We start from the raw sequence: 16662 nt of genomic DNA on the forward strand, positions 1-16662 counted from the left end.
TCGCAAGTCTTTTGATGACTTCTCGTTACCCGCTGATATTTGACGGCAATAATATTGCCACCAAATTGTTGATACAACATACACACGAACTTAACTGTCATTGTGGTCCCGAACAAACTAGGAATATTCTAATGGAGTATTACTGGATACTTCTGTGTCGAGCGGTAGTAAAACTAACCAGACATTGTCTTCCATGTCGCCGAATGATCCAAGACGTTAGCAATCCTAAAATGGCAGATTTGCCTCAGGAAAGATTGCCTAAAAACAATCAATTTGTCTACAAAACAACTGGACTTGATTTTATTGGACAGTTTCCTGTTAAGAACAATGGTAAGCTGTTTAGTCGTTACGTAGTAATATTTATATGTCTACATGTCAGAGCAGTCCATCTCAAAGTCTCAAATGACTTTAGCACTGACTCACAATTATTTGCATCAGACGTTTTGTCAGCCGAAGAAGAAAACCCAACAAATTTATTTCAGACTGCGGAAAATCATTTGTCGGTTCGAACAAAAGCCTCCAGTCCAGCATTGCCGACCTAAAAGCGTCAAAATCATTTGCGGCAAAATTGCACATTATGAAAAGTGAAATCCTATGGAAGTTTAACCAACCCTCCAGTTGCCCCGCATTTCGGCGGAATTTGGGAGCGATTAGGGCAGATTTTTAAACTGTCTCTCTATATGTTCATCGGGTCACGAACGCTTACCGATGAAATATTATGCACAGTTATGTGTGACATAGAAGCAAATATGAACTCTAGGCCCCTAACAAACGTTCCAAGTGATATAAATGATCCTTTACCTCTTAAACCAAACCACTTTCTTCTAGGCAGGTCTTCGGTCAATTTGCCTTCTGGCGTTTTTATTGGAGACGAAGAGAACATTTCCAAAGCTTGGCGTACATCGTCGCAACAAATAGCTGCTCACTTCTGGAATCAATTTCTGCAAGAGTACCTTCCAGGATAACAAGTTCGTTCCAAATGGAACAAAAGTTCAAAGAACCTGGAAGTCGGCGACTTAGTATGAATCCTTGAGGACTTCACCCCCCAAGGCCTGTTGCAAGAGTAACGCAAGTTCTTCGCGGAGATGATGGGATCATTCGATCAGTCAAATTGAAAACTCCGAGCGGTGAGCGTATTAGGCCCGTCGTAAAGTTGAGCAAATTGTTTCCTGACTAAATTTTGAATTCATAGGTTCTGCAATGAAAAATAGGTGTAACCTTCTTTCATAGGTGTAACCTTCTTTTATTCCCCAATAATTTGCACTACATTCGCGTTTAACTTGCTTAAATTAAAAATAACGCTTTCCAATTGCCAACAATTGTTTTATATGGCAAATTCTTATCGATCGCGCTCGTCTTAAGTTTTCATTGATATTATCGCTTAGAGGTTTGTCTCTAACCACCTGGCTCTCGTTTGGCAATTTTGGTTATTTCGTTTGGTAATTCCTTTATTAATTTAGGTGACTCGTTTTTTTTACGAACCACTCGATTAGATTTGTACCCTTGTATTTCCATTACCCTTATCTTGAATTTATTTCATTATCCCGCTGGGTGGATGATTCAACACTTACTACAACAGTATTATTCATTTTTGCAATTCTGCAAATGGGGCCGGCGATGTCAAGGACAAATTGACTTTGATCGATTTCGAGAAGAAAAGCCGGCAAAACAAACACACAATCATTTTCAAACTTTTAGAGCAACAAAACAAGCGAAACAAAACGAATCAAAATTAATTTTACTTTAATAGTACACAATCAAAATTGTCCTAAATAAATTCCCCATCCCAACATAATTCATTAATAGCACGCATGTTGTCAGATGGGGGTCGCAAAACAAAAGCCTCGAAATTTGATCAGATCAATTGACTTTTAAAAAGAGTATGTAAAAAGTGGTGCCGACGTAAGCGGAAAACTTAGCACTGACAAAAGCTGTTTTGAGGTTTCAGAGTTTGAATAAATAGTCGTCGCGCCGATATATGATAGAGAAAGCAAAAAAGTTGGATGGATTGCTCTAAAACAACCGATTGGGAATGTGGATTATATGTGTTTGGCTTCGGTGAGGACTTCGCTGTTATAAATCAACTAGGGGGCTATATATGCAGTTTTTTATGAAATAATATGTCACAATGATTACCCATAGCGCGTAAAGAAAAGCCAACAACAACCACTGAGATTAAAACAGGTAAAAAAAATAATTAGAAAGACAACATAATTCTCGAAGTGTCAAAAGGTATTTCCATTTAATCGGTATTTAATTTCAGTAGACTAGATGAAAATGCCGAAGAACTACCTCTATGTTGGAAGAAAACAAGTGAAATACTTTTTCCACTTAGATTTACGCAAGTAAACTTTGAAAACTTGAAGCTTGATTTTTACCACCCGATGCAAAACTCAAGATCATTAAATTAAAATTGCTTCAATTAGACATTGTGAGTTATTTCGACAAAATAAAATTTTTGAGTTCTGTAGAGCAAGAACTGGAACAAAGTTTCGCACGAATTAAGAAATGATAGGACAAGATCTGAATCAAGACCAGAAGAATTTGATGAAACAATGTACTGACTATCAGCCGAACGGTGCGTCTTTCAATTTCAACAACGAATATAACCCTACATTAAGAAAATGTAAAATCGGAAAAAAATTCCAAAAAGCACAAAATTCTTATAGGAGAACCATATGTATCGAAGTAATCAAATCCAATTAATACACCTCAAAAAACCGTTCCAACACAGATTATCTGGAAAGCGTAAACACCTTTTACGAATAGGAAAAAACTCACAAAAAATTTGAAAATATTTTTTAAACAGATGGTGTTAATTTGAATTTGGAAATGTTTATATTGAAGTCTTCAGATAGATTCATTTACTCTTCTGCTCCTGGTTGGAGAGCGCATTAGAAATTTCATTGATGTACATCACACAGAAAAAATGAATAAAAGATGATTACTCGGAAAACCGAAATTTTTCCAAAACGTTAACAAAGTCAACAAAAGCATAAGCGCAATCAGGAACGACGTTCAAATAGCGGGCATCTAAAATTGGGCTTTATGGGTTTATCCCGTTTCTACTTCTGACTTCAATTTTTCATACTGACTGTTCATTTTGAATTGCTTTGCTGAGCAACTGATGTTCAAAATCACTTTTAGCAGCATGAGAAAAGAGAGAAACTAGCCTAGAGAAGTCAAAAAGATTTCACGCAAAATGCTGAAAAAGCGGCAAAATGGTAAAGCGAAAAAAAGTTCGACGAAGTAAAAAAAACATAGCAGGACAAGTCCTGACGTACAATTTAAAGAATTTTATTAAAAAAAACAGTAAAAATCAAAGTGAAATTGCCGCATGTGAACAAAAAATTAGAAGCGAGAAAGCGAATTTTTGTTCAAACACCGGTTTCTCACTCTGCTTTAAATTTAGAGCGAAAAAAAATCAAGCCGCAAAACCACTCGCTTTTCGCTCCACTTCCAGTTTCGGCGTGACCAAAATCACTACTCCAATTTGACTTCAAAAATCATGAAAATGTGTGAACAGATCTTAAAAAAAAAACATAGCCGGAAAAATTCCGGAAACGACTCGAAGTGAAAATCCATTTAAACACCATCCAACTGCTCATCAAACAAAACGTGCCTTCACTAATTTATGATTACCTTGAAACAAAGTCATGGAACAAAAAAGTTAAAACAATAAAATCAAATCTGTTAAAAGGAAAAAAATCTGATCAAATTTTGTTATAAATTGAGATCCCGGAAAAACTATCTAAGCCAAAAAAACTTCATCAAAACAACTAGTACTTACAAAAACCACTTATGTGAATTTTGAAAATACTTTAGGCTTAAATTATGAAAAAAAGCTCTTAAAAACAATTTTCACTGAAAAACCGCAGGAAAAAATTACCAAATTTTTGAATATTTCAAAAACATATAAATCTAAAAAAAATTCCCTTCAGCCAAAAGGGTATCCAGATGCTCGCAAAACAATAGGCAAGTCATAATAGGCAAAAAAACTTAGCTAAAAACAGAAAAAAAATGAAAAACTGCAAAAAATTAAGAAAAATAGTTCCAATTTTCGCCATTTTTTGTCACATTTCTCAACAAAAAAGACTCTTACCCACAAAACTGTAACCAATTGTTATCATAAAACTGCTCAAATAGAAGGGGTTTCTTCAATACCCATTTGAGCCACTAAAACAAAATCGTCAAAAAAAACGCAAAAATAAGCCCGAAAATCAGCAAAAGACATTAAAAACCTCCGAATTATCATAAAAATCATATTAATTGCCAGAAACCTTCAAACCACTAACAAAACCAGCCTAAAATTAAAACGAAATCATAATCAAACCTCTTAAACAAAACTAAATAAAAAACTGCTTTAAAATGCCGAAGAACTACCTCTATGTTGGAAGAAAATAAGTGAAATACTTTTTCCACTTAGAATTTACGCAAGTAAACTTTTAAAACTTGAAGCTTGATTTTTACCACCCGATGCAAAACTCAAGATCATTAAATTAAAATTGCTTCAATTAGACATATAGTTATTTCGACAAAATAAAATTTTTGAGTTCTGTAGAGCAAGAACTGGAACAAAGCTTCGCACGAATTAAGAAATGATAGGACAAGATCTGAATCAAGACCAGAAGAATTTGATGAAACAATGTACTGACTATCAGCCGAACGGTGCGTCTTTCAATTTCAACAACGAATATAACGCTACATTAAGAAAATGTAAAATCGGAAAAAATTGCAAAAAGCAAAAATTCTTGTAGGAGAACCATATGCATCGAAGTAATCAAATCCAATTAATACACCTCAAAAAACCGTTCCAACAAAGATTATCTGGAAAGCGTAAACACCTTTTACGAAGAGGAAAAACTCACAAAAAATTTGAAAATATTTTTTAAACAGATGGTGTTAATTTGAATTTGGAAATGTTTATATTGAAGTCTTCAGATAGATTCATTTACTCCTCTGCTCCAGGTTAGAGAGCACATTAGAAATTCCATTGATATACATCACACAGCGAAAACGAACCAAAAAGATGATTACTCGAAAAACCGAAATTTTTCCAAAACAAACTTTAACAAAGTCAACAAAAAGCATAAGCGAAATCAAACGACTATGCATCATGTGAGCACTATTTAAGCTTTGAAAAAGATTTCACGTACTATTAAACATACCCGGCAGATTGCCGGAAAATAGCCGCCGTTGATTCCAATAAGCATAATTGGGATTGAAAGAATAGAAGATACTGAAAAAAAACCGTTCCAACACAGATTATCTGGAAAGCGTAAACACCTTTTACGAAGAGGAAAAACTCACACATAATTTGAAAATATTTTTTAAACAGATGGTGTTAATTTGAATTTGGAAATGTTTATATTGAAGTCTTCAGATAGATTCATTTACTCCTCTGCTCCTGGTTAGAGAGCACATTAGGAATTTCATTGATATACATCACACAGCGAAAACGAATCAAAAAGATGATTACTCGAAAAACCGAAATTTTTCCAAAACAAACGTTAACAAAGTCAACAAAAAGCATAAGCGAAATCAAACGACTATGCATCATGTGAGCACTATTTAAGCTTTGAAAAAGATTTCACGTACTATTAAACATACCCGGCAGATTGCCGGAAAATAGCCGCCGTTGATTCCAATAAGCATAATTGGGATTGAAAGAATAGAAGATACTGAAAAAAAACCGTTCCAACACAGATTATCTGGAAAGCGTAAACATCTTTTACGAAGAGAAAAAACTCACAAAAAATTTGAAAATATTTTTTAAACAGATGGTGTTAATTTGAATTTGGAAATGTTTATATTGAAGTCTTCAGATAGATTCATTTACTCCTCTGCTCCTGGTTAGAGAGCCCATTAGAAATTTCATTGATATACATCACACAGCGAAAACGAATCAAAAAATGATTACTCGGAAAACACAAATTTTTCCAAAACAAACGTTAACAAAGTCAACAAAAGCATAAGCGCAATCAAACGACTATGCATCATGTGAGCACTATTTAAGCTTTGAAAAAGATTTCACGAACTATTAAAGATACCCGGCAGATTGCCGGAAAATAGCCGCCGTTGATTCCAATAAGCATAATTGGGATTGAAAGAATAGAAGATACTGAAAAAAAACCGTTCCAACACAGATTATCTGGAAAGCGTAAACACCTTTTACGAAGAGGAAAAACTCACAAAAAATTTGAAAATATTTTTTAAACAGATGGTGTTAATTTGAATTTGGAAATGTTTATATTGAAGTCTTCAGATAGATTCATTTACTCCTCTGCTTCTGGTTAGAGAGCACATTAGGAATTTCATTGATATACATCACACAGCGAAAACGAATCAAAAAGATGATTACTCGAAAAACCGAAATTTTTCCAAAACAAACGTTAACAAAGTCAACAAAAAGCATAAGCGAAATCAAACGACTATGCATCATGTGAGCACTATTTAAGCTTTGAAAAAGATTTCACGTACTATTAAACATACCCGGCAGATTGCCGGAAAATAGCCGCCGTTGATTCCAATAAGCATAATTGGGATTGAAAGAATAGAAGATACTGAAAAAAAACCGTTCCAACACAGATTATCTGGAAAGCGTAAACACCTTTTACGAAGAGGAAAAACTCACAAAAAATTTGAAAATATTTTTTAAACAGATGGTGTTAATTTGAATTTGGAAATGTTTATATTGAAGTCTTCAGATAGATTCATTTACTCCTCTGCTCCTGGTTAGAGAGCACATTAGGAATTTCATTGATATACATCACACAGCGAAAACGAATCAAAAAGATGATTACTCGAAAAACCGAAATTTTTCCAAAACAAACGTTAACAAAGTCAACAAAAAGCATAAGCGAAATCAAACGACTATGCATCATGTGAGCACTATTTAAGCTTTGAAAAAGATTTCACGTACTATTAAACATACCCGGCAGATTGCCGGAAAATAGCCGCCGTTGATTCCAATAAGCATAATTGGGATTGAAAGAATAGAAGATACTGAAAAAAAATCGTTCCAACACAGATTATCTGGAAAGCGTAAACACCTTTTACGAAGAGGAAAAACTCACAAAAAATTGAAAATATTTTTTAAACAGATGGTGTTAATTTGAATTTGGAAATGTTTATATTGAAGTCTTCAGATAGATTCATTTACTCCTCTGCTCCTGGTTAGAGAGCACATTAGGAATTTCATTGATATACATCACACAGCGAAAACGAATCAAAAAGATGATTACTCGAAAAACCGAAATTTTTCCAAAACAAACGTTAACAAAGTCAACAAAAAGCATAAGCGAAATCAAACGACTATGCATCATGTGAGCACTATTTAAGCTTTGAAAAAGATTTCACGTACTATTAAACATACCCGGCAGATTGCCGGAAAATAGCCGCCGTTGATTCCAATAAGCATAATTGTGATTGAAAGAATAGAAGATATTGAAAAATAAAATTTTTGTACAAAAACATTTTTTAAGTCCGATTTATTTTGATGGCATTTCGTAGTTGAACATAACGTGTTCTGTTTCTTAGAGAGAGGCTACAGGAGCTACTATCAATACCAACAAGCATTAGAGATGATAACTAAGACTTATAGGAACGACGTTCAAATAGCGGGCATCTAAAATTGGGCTTTATGGGTTTACCCCGTTTCTACTTCTGACTTTAACTTTTTATACTGACTCTGTTCATTTTGAATTGCTTTGCTGAGCAACTGATGTTCAAAATCACTTTTAGCAGAATGAGAAAAGAGAGAAACTAGCCTAGAGAAGACAAAAAGATTTCACGCAAGATGCTGAAAAAGCGGCAAAATGGTAAAGCGAAAAAAAGTTCGACGAAGTAAAAAAACATAGCAGGACAAGTCCTGACGTACAATTCAAAGAATTTTATTCAAAAAAACAGTAAAAATTAAAGTGAAATTATCGCATGTGAACAAAATCTACAAACGAGAAAGCGAATTTTTGTTCAAACACCGTTTTCTCACTCTGCTTTAAAATTAGAGCGAAAAAAATCACGCCGCAAAACCACTCGCTTTTCGCTCCACTTCCAGTTTCGGCGTGACCAAAATCACTACTCCAATTTGACTTCAAAAATCATGAAAATGTGTGAACAGATCTTAAAAAAACCATAGCCGGAAAAATTCCGGAAACGACTCGAAGTGAAAATCCATTTAAACACCATCCAACTGCTCATCAAACAAAACGTGCCTTCACTAATTTATGATTACCTTGAAACAAAGTCATGGAACAAAAAAGTAAAAACAATAAAATCAAATCTGGCAAAATATAAAAAATACGATCAAATTTTGTTATAAATTGAGATCCCGAAAAAACTATCTCTGCCAAAATAACTTCATCAAAACACCTAGTACTTACAAAAACCACTTATGTGAATTTTTAAAATACTTTAGGCTTAAATTATAGAAAAGCTCTTAAAAAGAATTTTCACTGAAAAACCGCCGGAAAAAATTACCAAATTTTTGAATATTTCAAAAACATATGAATCTAAAAAAAAATTCCCTTCAGCCAAAAGGGTATCCAGATGCTCGCAAAACAATAGGCAAGTCATAATAGGCAAAGAAAATTAGCTAAAAACAGAAAAAAAATGAAAAATTGCAAAAAAAATTAAAGAAAAATAGTTCCAATTTTCGCCATTTTTTTCATATTTCTCAACAAAAAAGACTCTTACCCACAAAACTGTAACCAATTGTTATCATAAAACTGCTCAAGTAGAAGGGGTTTCTTCAATACCCATTTGAGCCACTAAAACAAAATCGTCAAAAAAACGCAAAAAAAGCCCGAAAATTAGCAAAATACATTAAAAACCTCCGAATTATCATAAAATTCATATTAATTTCCAGAAACCTTCAAACTACTACCAAAACCAGCCTAAAATCAAAACAATCATAATCAAACCTCTTAACCCAAACCAAATAAAAAACTGCTTTAAAATGCCGAAGAATTACCTCTATGTTGGAAGAAAATAAGTGAAATACTGAAGCAATGTACTGACTATCAGCCGAACGGTGCATCTTTCCCTTTCAACAACGAATATAACCCTACATTAAGAAAATGTAAAATCGGAAAAAAATTCCAAAAAGCACAAAAATCTTATAGGAGAACCATATGCATCGAAGTAATCAAATCCAATTAATACACCTCAAAAAACCGTTCCAACAAAGATTACCTGGAAAGCGTAAACACCTTTTACGAATAGGAAAAAACTCAAAAAAATTTTGAAAATATTTTTTAAACAGATGGTGTTAATTTGAACTTGGAAATGTTTATATTGAAGTCTTCAGATAGATTCATTTACTCCTCTGCTCCAGGTTAGAGAGCACATTAGAAATTCCATTGATATACACCACACAGCGAAAACGAATCAAAAAGATGATTACTCGGAAAACCGAAATTTTTCCAAAACAAACGTTAACAAAGTCAACAAAAGCACAAGCGCAATCAAACGACTATGCATCATGTGAGCACTATTTAAGCTCTGAAAAAGATTTCGCGTACTGTTAACCATACCCTGCAGATTGCCGGAAAATAGCCGCCGTTGATTCCAATAAGCATAATTGGGATTGAAAGAATAGAAGATATTGAAAAAGATTTTTGTACAAAAACATTTTTTAAGTCCGATTTATTTTGATGGCATTTCGTAGTTGAACATAACGTGTTCTGTTTCTTAGAGAGAGAGTCTACAGCAGCTACTATCAATACCAATAAGAATTAGAGATGGTAACTAAGACTTATAGGAACGACGTTCAAATAGCGGTCAACTAAAATTGGGCTTATGGGTTTATCCCGTTTCTACTTCTGACTTCAATTTTTTATACTGACTCTGTTCATTTTGAATTGCTTTGCTGAGCAACTGATTTTCAAAATCACTTTTAGCAGAATGAGAAAAGAAAGAAACTAGCCTAGAGAAGTCAGAAAGATTTCAGGCAAAATGCTGAAAAAGCGGCAAAATGGTAAAGCGAAAAAAAATTCGACGAAGTAAAAAAACATAGCAGGACAAGTCCTGACGTACAATTCAAAGAATTTTATTCAAAAAAAACAGTACAAATCAAAGTGAAATTGCCGCATGTGAACAAAAAACTACAAGCGAGAAAGCGAATTTTTGTTCAAACACCAGTTTCTCACTCTGCTTTAAAATTAGAGCGAAAAAAAATCACGCCGCAAAACCACTCGCTTTTCGCTCCACTTCCAGTTTCGGCGTGACCAAAATCAATACTCCAATTTGACTTCAAAAATCATGAAAATGTGTGAACAGATCTTAAAAAAAAACATAGCCGGAAAAATTCCGGAAACGACTCGAAGTGAAAATCCATTTAAACACCATCCAACATCATCAAACAAAACGTGCCTTCACTAATTTATGATTACCTTGAAACAAAGTCATGGAACAAAAAAGTAAAAACAATAAAATCAAATCTGGTAAAATATAAAAAATATGATCAAATTTTGTTATAAATTGAGATCCCGAAAAAACTATCTCTGCCAAAATAACTTCATCAAAACAACTAGTACTTACAAAAACCACTTATGTGAATTTTTAAAATACTTTAGGCTTAAATTATAGAAAAAAAGCTCTTAAAAACAATTTTCACTGAAAAACCGCCGGAAAAAATTACCAAATTTTTGAATATTTCAAAAACATGAATCTAAAAAAAATTCCCTTCAGCCAAAAGGGTATCCAGATGCTCGCAAAACAATAGGCAAGTCATAATAGGCAAAGAAAATTAGCTAAAAACAGAAAAAAAATGAAAAATTGCAAAAAAAATTAAAGAAAAATAGTTCCAATTTTCGCCATTTTTTGTCACATTTCTCAACAAAAAAGACTCTTACCCACAAAACTGTAACCAATTGTTATCATAAAACTGCTCAAATAGAAGGGGTTTCTTCAATACCCATTTGAGCCACTAAAACAAAATCGTCAAAAAAACGCAAAAATAAGCCCGAAAATCAGCAAAAGACATTAAAAACCTCCGAATTATCATAAAATTCATATTAATTTCCAGAAACCTTCAAACCACTACCGAAACCAGCCTAAAATTAAAACAAAATCAAAACCCAACCTCTTGACCAAAATAAATGAAAAAAACTGCTTTAAAATGCCGCACGTTAACAAAAAAATTTCGCCCGCTTAGAGAAAATATTTTCACACATCAATTTTTCGCTCTCTCAAAAACAGCGGTATGAACAAAAACCATACCGCTGTTTTCGCTCCGCTCTTCACTTTTGGTCACCACCAAAATCACTCAATTTTTTCACGCGTTTCATTTCCCGCTTCAAAAAATTAGGCAAAATAGAAGCGTTAAAATCGACGGAGGATATAAAAATTAATCTTTTGAACACAAAAAAAATCGTCCCATTTTTAACGACCTAGAATTAGCCTTTAAGTTGGACAAAATTTGGTATTGTATAATTTGGAAAGTAATTTATAAAATAAAAAAACAGAATATCAATCTCAAAATGCCGCATGTGGACAAAAACCACCAGCGAAAAATGGAAATTTGGTTGAAATAAAAAAAAACTAGGACAAGAATGAACTATGAATGGATTAGGAAAAACATTTAGAAAAAAATCCAATACAAAAAAATCGAAACAGTTAAAATCAAAGTGAAATTGCCGCATGTGAACAAAAAACCACAGGCAAGAAACCGAATTTCAGTTGAAACACCATTTTCTCACTCTACTTTAAAAACAGATGGAAAAATATTTCACGCCGCAAAACCAATCGCTTTTTTCTCCACCTCCTGTTTCGGAGTGACCGAAATCACTACTCCAATTTGACTTCAAAAATCATGAAAATGAGTGAACAGATTTTTTAAAAAAAACATAGCCGGACGAATTCCGGAAACGACTAAAAAATTTAAGGAAGTATAGAAACGGCATTCAAAAACAAATTGAACAAAAAAAACTAGAAAAACTTAATGAGTTTTTTTAATAGTACAAGGAAACATAAAGTCGAATAAAATTCCTTTGCAATTAGAGCAAAGAAAAGATCACAAAACAATGGGCAAGTCATAATAAGCTAAGAAACTTGTCTAAGATTACAAAAAAGAAAAACTGCAAAAAAAAACATAAGAAAAATAGTTTAAAATTTTTCAATATTTCTGTCAATTTCCCTGAGAAAAAATGATTTATACCAAGAAAACCTTAGTCAATTGGTATCTGAATATTCCTTGAATAACAAGCATCTATTCAAATCCCACTTAAAGCATTTAAACAAAAAACAGGCAAAAAATCATTAAATTTAGTCTAAAAATCACCAAAACTGATCAAAAACCTCCAAATAAGCATCAAACTCAAATTACTACTTGAAAACTTCAATTCCTATCAAAACAAGCATAAAACTAATACAATATCATAATCAAACCTCATAACCATCAAAAGTTGCAAAAAACTGCCTTTCAAAGCCGCACGTCAACAAAAAAAATTCGCTCGCTTCGAGAAAATTTTTTCACACATCAATATCTCGCTCACTGAAAAATAGCGGTATGAACAAAAACCACTCTCTGTTCGCTCCGCTTTTCACTTTTGCTCAGCACCAAAATCACTCGTAATTTTTTCACGCGTTTGTTTCATTTCCCGCTTCAAAAATCACTCCAATAAAATTGATTTAAAAAAAGGACTTCTCCAATATTCCTCTTCGAGTCGTAAAAAGACAGCGCCCCAATACAATTCAAATTCTTTGAATTGTAAAAAAAAATAGGAGCGCTATAATAGCCGGCTGAGAAGATGAGGGCGGCTTTTAATAAGAGACATTAATGTGCTCAGGCAGATGTCAAAATGCCGATTCTGTCGGTTGTTACTCCGGTCTGATCTCGCTATTTTTTCTTAATTCCATTTCCTTCTCTGCAGAAGTCACAATTTTCATGCTTGAATTCTTGGTGAATTAACTCAATGTTCTAGCTGAAATGATGTTAAAATATTATCGTCGCCGAATTTCGCAAGAGGTAGTAAAAATCAATTGCAACGCTAAGTCGAGAAAAACCGATAGAAATGGGTTATTAGTATAAGTGCTTTAAATTATCAAAGTTTACTAGCGGAAATCTTTAGCGGAAATGATATTAAGCTTATTTCTTTCAATGTAGAGGTCACCTTCAACATACTTATCTAATATATATAAAGAAACTGATGACCAAATTCCAATACTTTTCGACTCAGAACGACGCAGTCTTGTTTATTGCCGATAGATCTTACCGAACACTCCAATGAATTGTGGGGCTTCTTCGGGTCAATCTTTGTCCTGCCAATGTTCCATAGTACTATCATCGACTGAAACAAGCGACGAATTTCATCCAACACCAGTATAGAAGTGCAACCATTGTCAAAACTTCAATTCTTTTTATGGCAACTTGAACAATTAGCCAGAATTAATCCCTAATAGAAAATTTCATCAACAATTTCTGCTTCTCTTACTTCTCTAGTTTCGTTGATTTTGAATTTCACCTTCAAGCAGGAATGATTATTGAATGCGTGATTCTTCTTCAGCTCATTGAATGAGCGAGAGAAAAAGAGCATTACTAATACATGGCAGTATGTTGGTTTATTCCATTATACAGCTGATATTTGCAAATGTACAGCAGCAAAGAGAAAAAATACGTCAACATTGCTTACTTTGTGAATACACCAATGCTCGTGTTGGGTGTTTGCAAGTGAAGCCGCGAACAGACTTCCCTGGCAATTCCACGACACAGAAGAGACAACAGCATTGCCCAATGCCAGCGCCCGACTCTCATCCGATTCGTCCCGACCACTTTGATACTGCTCGGATGTTGCGTCATCTCCTGTGACATCATTTGAGACAACGTTGTTTAGAAATGTGTTCACAAGGGATTCACTGGCGAAAAAAGTGTTCACACACTTGATTTCTAAGTCCTGGTCTTCACTCCAGTCAACGTCATAGCCTGGAAAGAATAGAGAAGTACTCAAACAGAAGCAGTAATCAGGATTTGTCCATGCTTCACCCAATGAATGGCGAGTACAAAAACAATCGTAGAATTCACTTAAGGTTTGAAAGATGACAACTAACAAGAAGAGCTGGAAAAGAAAGCATTTCGTTCCCAATTGGAACATTGCAGGAGATTGTTTTTTAGGGAATGCAATTGGGAATAGACAAAAATTAACCATGATTTAAAAGAACCAAGGTATGATATTTATTAGGTGTTGAAAAAAGTATAAAGGGGACTACACTTTTTATCATGGAACAGTACCAACCCCAAAGCAAAACAAACTGCTGACCGTAGCCCTATTGCTCTTATACTGCAACTCAAGATATCTTAAAATACACTGTAGAAATTGAATGTATAAATCTTGTATCAGAGATCCTAATTGATTAAAGTAACACATCACAAGTTATGACCCAATCAAATGATTTAGATAGAAAAGTGGACTAATAATTGAGACTTTCTAAAGCACAATGATACCAGCTTAGCGAAGATATTTGCTTCTAATAGAGCTTCTCTGGAGAGAAAATAAATAAGGAAGGATTTCATAGGTGTAACGTATGATTGAGCAACATAATTTCGTACTGACCAGCAAAATGATCGGAAGTCAAATTCTCCTCCAAGGCAGTGAAAATGGTATCCTCAACGTGACTGAGAAATCTAACCAGCCTCTAAAAACAGAAGTTGAAAAAGAACAAATTGTTCAAATAACTGCTACTAAGAGACAGACTAACCGGGTCATTGAAGGGAACCAAGGTGGGGTCGAACTCATGACTCGTGTCCTCTGTTTGTATCTGAAAAAAAACCGATTCTGATATGCTCAGAGGTTCCCTTTTCAATTTTAGACCTAACAATTCCAGACAACGATGTCGGTCAATTATACTCAGCAAGCTATGATGCTTGCTTAAAAAGTGGAACCCTACGACCAAGTTTTGTCAAAAAAATTGTAGAAAAGAGTCAAGGCGATTTGTTTGGAGTACGGATTTCGCTGAGAAAATTCTACACATATTTCACAACTCAAAGAAAGTAAAACAATATAACCAGTTGTGACACAAACGACAGTTATCATCGGCTGTCAAACTTTCGATTTCAAATTATCATCGGCTATCAAACTTTCGAGAAATTGATGCTTTTCATACTCCACTCTTCTAATTCTTTGTAGTAAATAAAGAGCATCGCTGCTCACAAAATGATGAGCCTGAATTAATCGGACTAATAAAAAGGGCGGTTAAAAATGCTGCACAGGTGCAATTACACAGTAACCATATTTAGTTCTATTTAATCTTCATAATTATCATCTTACAGGTATCTCTTTGCGTCGAATGACTTGAGTTGACCTGGATGCAAATACTCTCGGCTCAGTTTGAATGAGACAGTCCCGAACGTACTTCTGCTCGTTTTCCTTCGAATCGAAGCTCACAACATCCGCGCCTTCAACTGACACGTCAGAAAACTCAAGCACCATCTCGCTTGAAACTAATTTTGACCACCGAGCTCAACAATGGCTATCAGTTCGACATTCATTTTGCGATCTGAAACTATCCACCATTAACACTCACACAAGAAAGAAAAAAATGATACATGTTCAGCACACTGTTTTTAGTTTAACATTTCTCGTTCAATGCTAAAGTGTGAAAAACCAGATGCAATTGTTGAGTTCTGACATGACCTAAACCAAACCTAGCATGTAAAAGCGAAATAGTACAAATAGTTTTTACTGCATATATATATAATTCCGAATCGAGTGCCCTCCTTATCTGTCCCGGTTCGTATCACAAGCTAGAAGTCTTGGAACAGATAATTCATTCTTTCTTGCCTATAATATGAACTACAGCTATTGATCAAATCAATTCAAATCTTAAAATGGTTAAGAGCAAATCAGAAGCGCAGCACAGTTTTTAGTATTTCCAAGACATGGTAAATTTTCATGTTGAATTTAGCTCCAAAAAAGTTACAATAGGAACGTAGCCCACAGTAACAAAAATTAAACAGACACAGTTGGGGAAAATGAAAGCCATCCTAATTTTTCAGAACTAACTTATCTGCACGAAAAGCACATCCTTTATGACCATTGAAAAACCTTTTTCCTCAGTTGAACTAATAAGCATTTATAGCATTGCTAATCAATTTTTTTCAATTTTTGTATAGCTAAACCCTCAAAACCGTTTCTTCAAGCTCAACAAAACACAGACAGTGAATATTGAAAACAAGTGCTTAAATAATCTTCAAAAAAAAACAAAAACTAAGATTAAGTATACGCGCTATTTAGCTCTACGACATATTAAATATGGATCCCGCTTCCCAAATTTCTTGCAGTTTCTCCAAAAAAAAACATTTATGAAACTATTACATCCAGCTTAATACTGTGCGTGCTTATAAAAATTTCCAACTGCATGAAAACAAGATTTTCTGTGCACTTGTAATATAAGAGGTAATTGAATTTTTATATTCAATTACTTTTTGGCTAACTTTTCAGCTCAGTTGATGTTTGGCTCACATTTTGCTTTGTTCAATGGTTTTTTTCTGCGGAGAACTCCTCCCCTTATACTTTATTGGATGACAAACAATGATTACAGAGGCACAGATTATTCTATGCCTTTTACTTAAACGACTTTCACCTCCACAAACCTTTACTCAAGAGTAGGAGGTCCTCAGTTAACATTCGGCAAGGGCTTAAGAGTTCCAGCATTAGGTGGAAGGCG

At 34.1% G+C, this 16662-nt stretch overlaps 1 protein-coding gene across 2 annotated transcripts in view; it reads right to left on the reverse strand.

The window, feature by feature from the left end:
- Positions 1-15496, reverse strand: part of LOC142353620 (cytoplasmic dynein 2 intermediate chain 2-like) — a 45459-nt gene extending 29963 nt beyond the window's left edge. For both annotated transcript variants that reach the window (XM_075405913.1, XM_075405914.1), the window contains exons 1-5: positions 15264-15496; positions 14695-14754; positions 14550-14631; positions 13632-13921; positions 13215-13289 (exon numbers count right to left, since the gene is read on the reverse strand). In XM_075405913.1, coding sequence (XP_075262028.1) covers positions 13215-13289; positions 13632-13921; positions 14550-14631; positions 14695-14754; positions 15264-15425 — 669 coding nt within the window. In that variant the 5' untranslated portion in view covers positions 15426-15496. The remainder of the gene's footprint in view (positions 1-13214; positions 13290-13631; positions 13922-14549; positions 14632-14694; positions 14755-15263) is intronic.
- Positions 15497-16662: the final 1166 nt, after the last annotated feature.

This window comes from Convolutriloba macropyga, chromosome 14 (genome assembly GCF_964194025.1).
Source record: "Convolutriloba macropyga chromosome 14, txConMacr16.3, whole genome shotgun sequence".
Taxonomy (NCBI): domain Eukaryota; kingdom Metazoa; phylum Xenacoelomorpha; order Acoela; family Convolutidae; genus Convolutriloba; species Convolutriloba macropyga.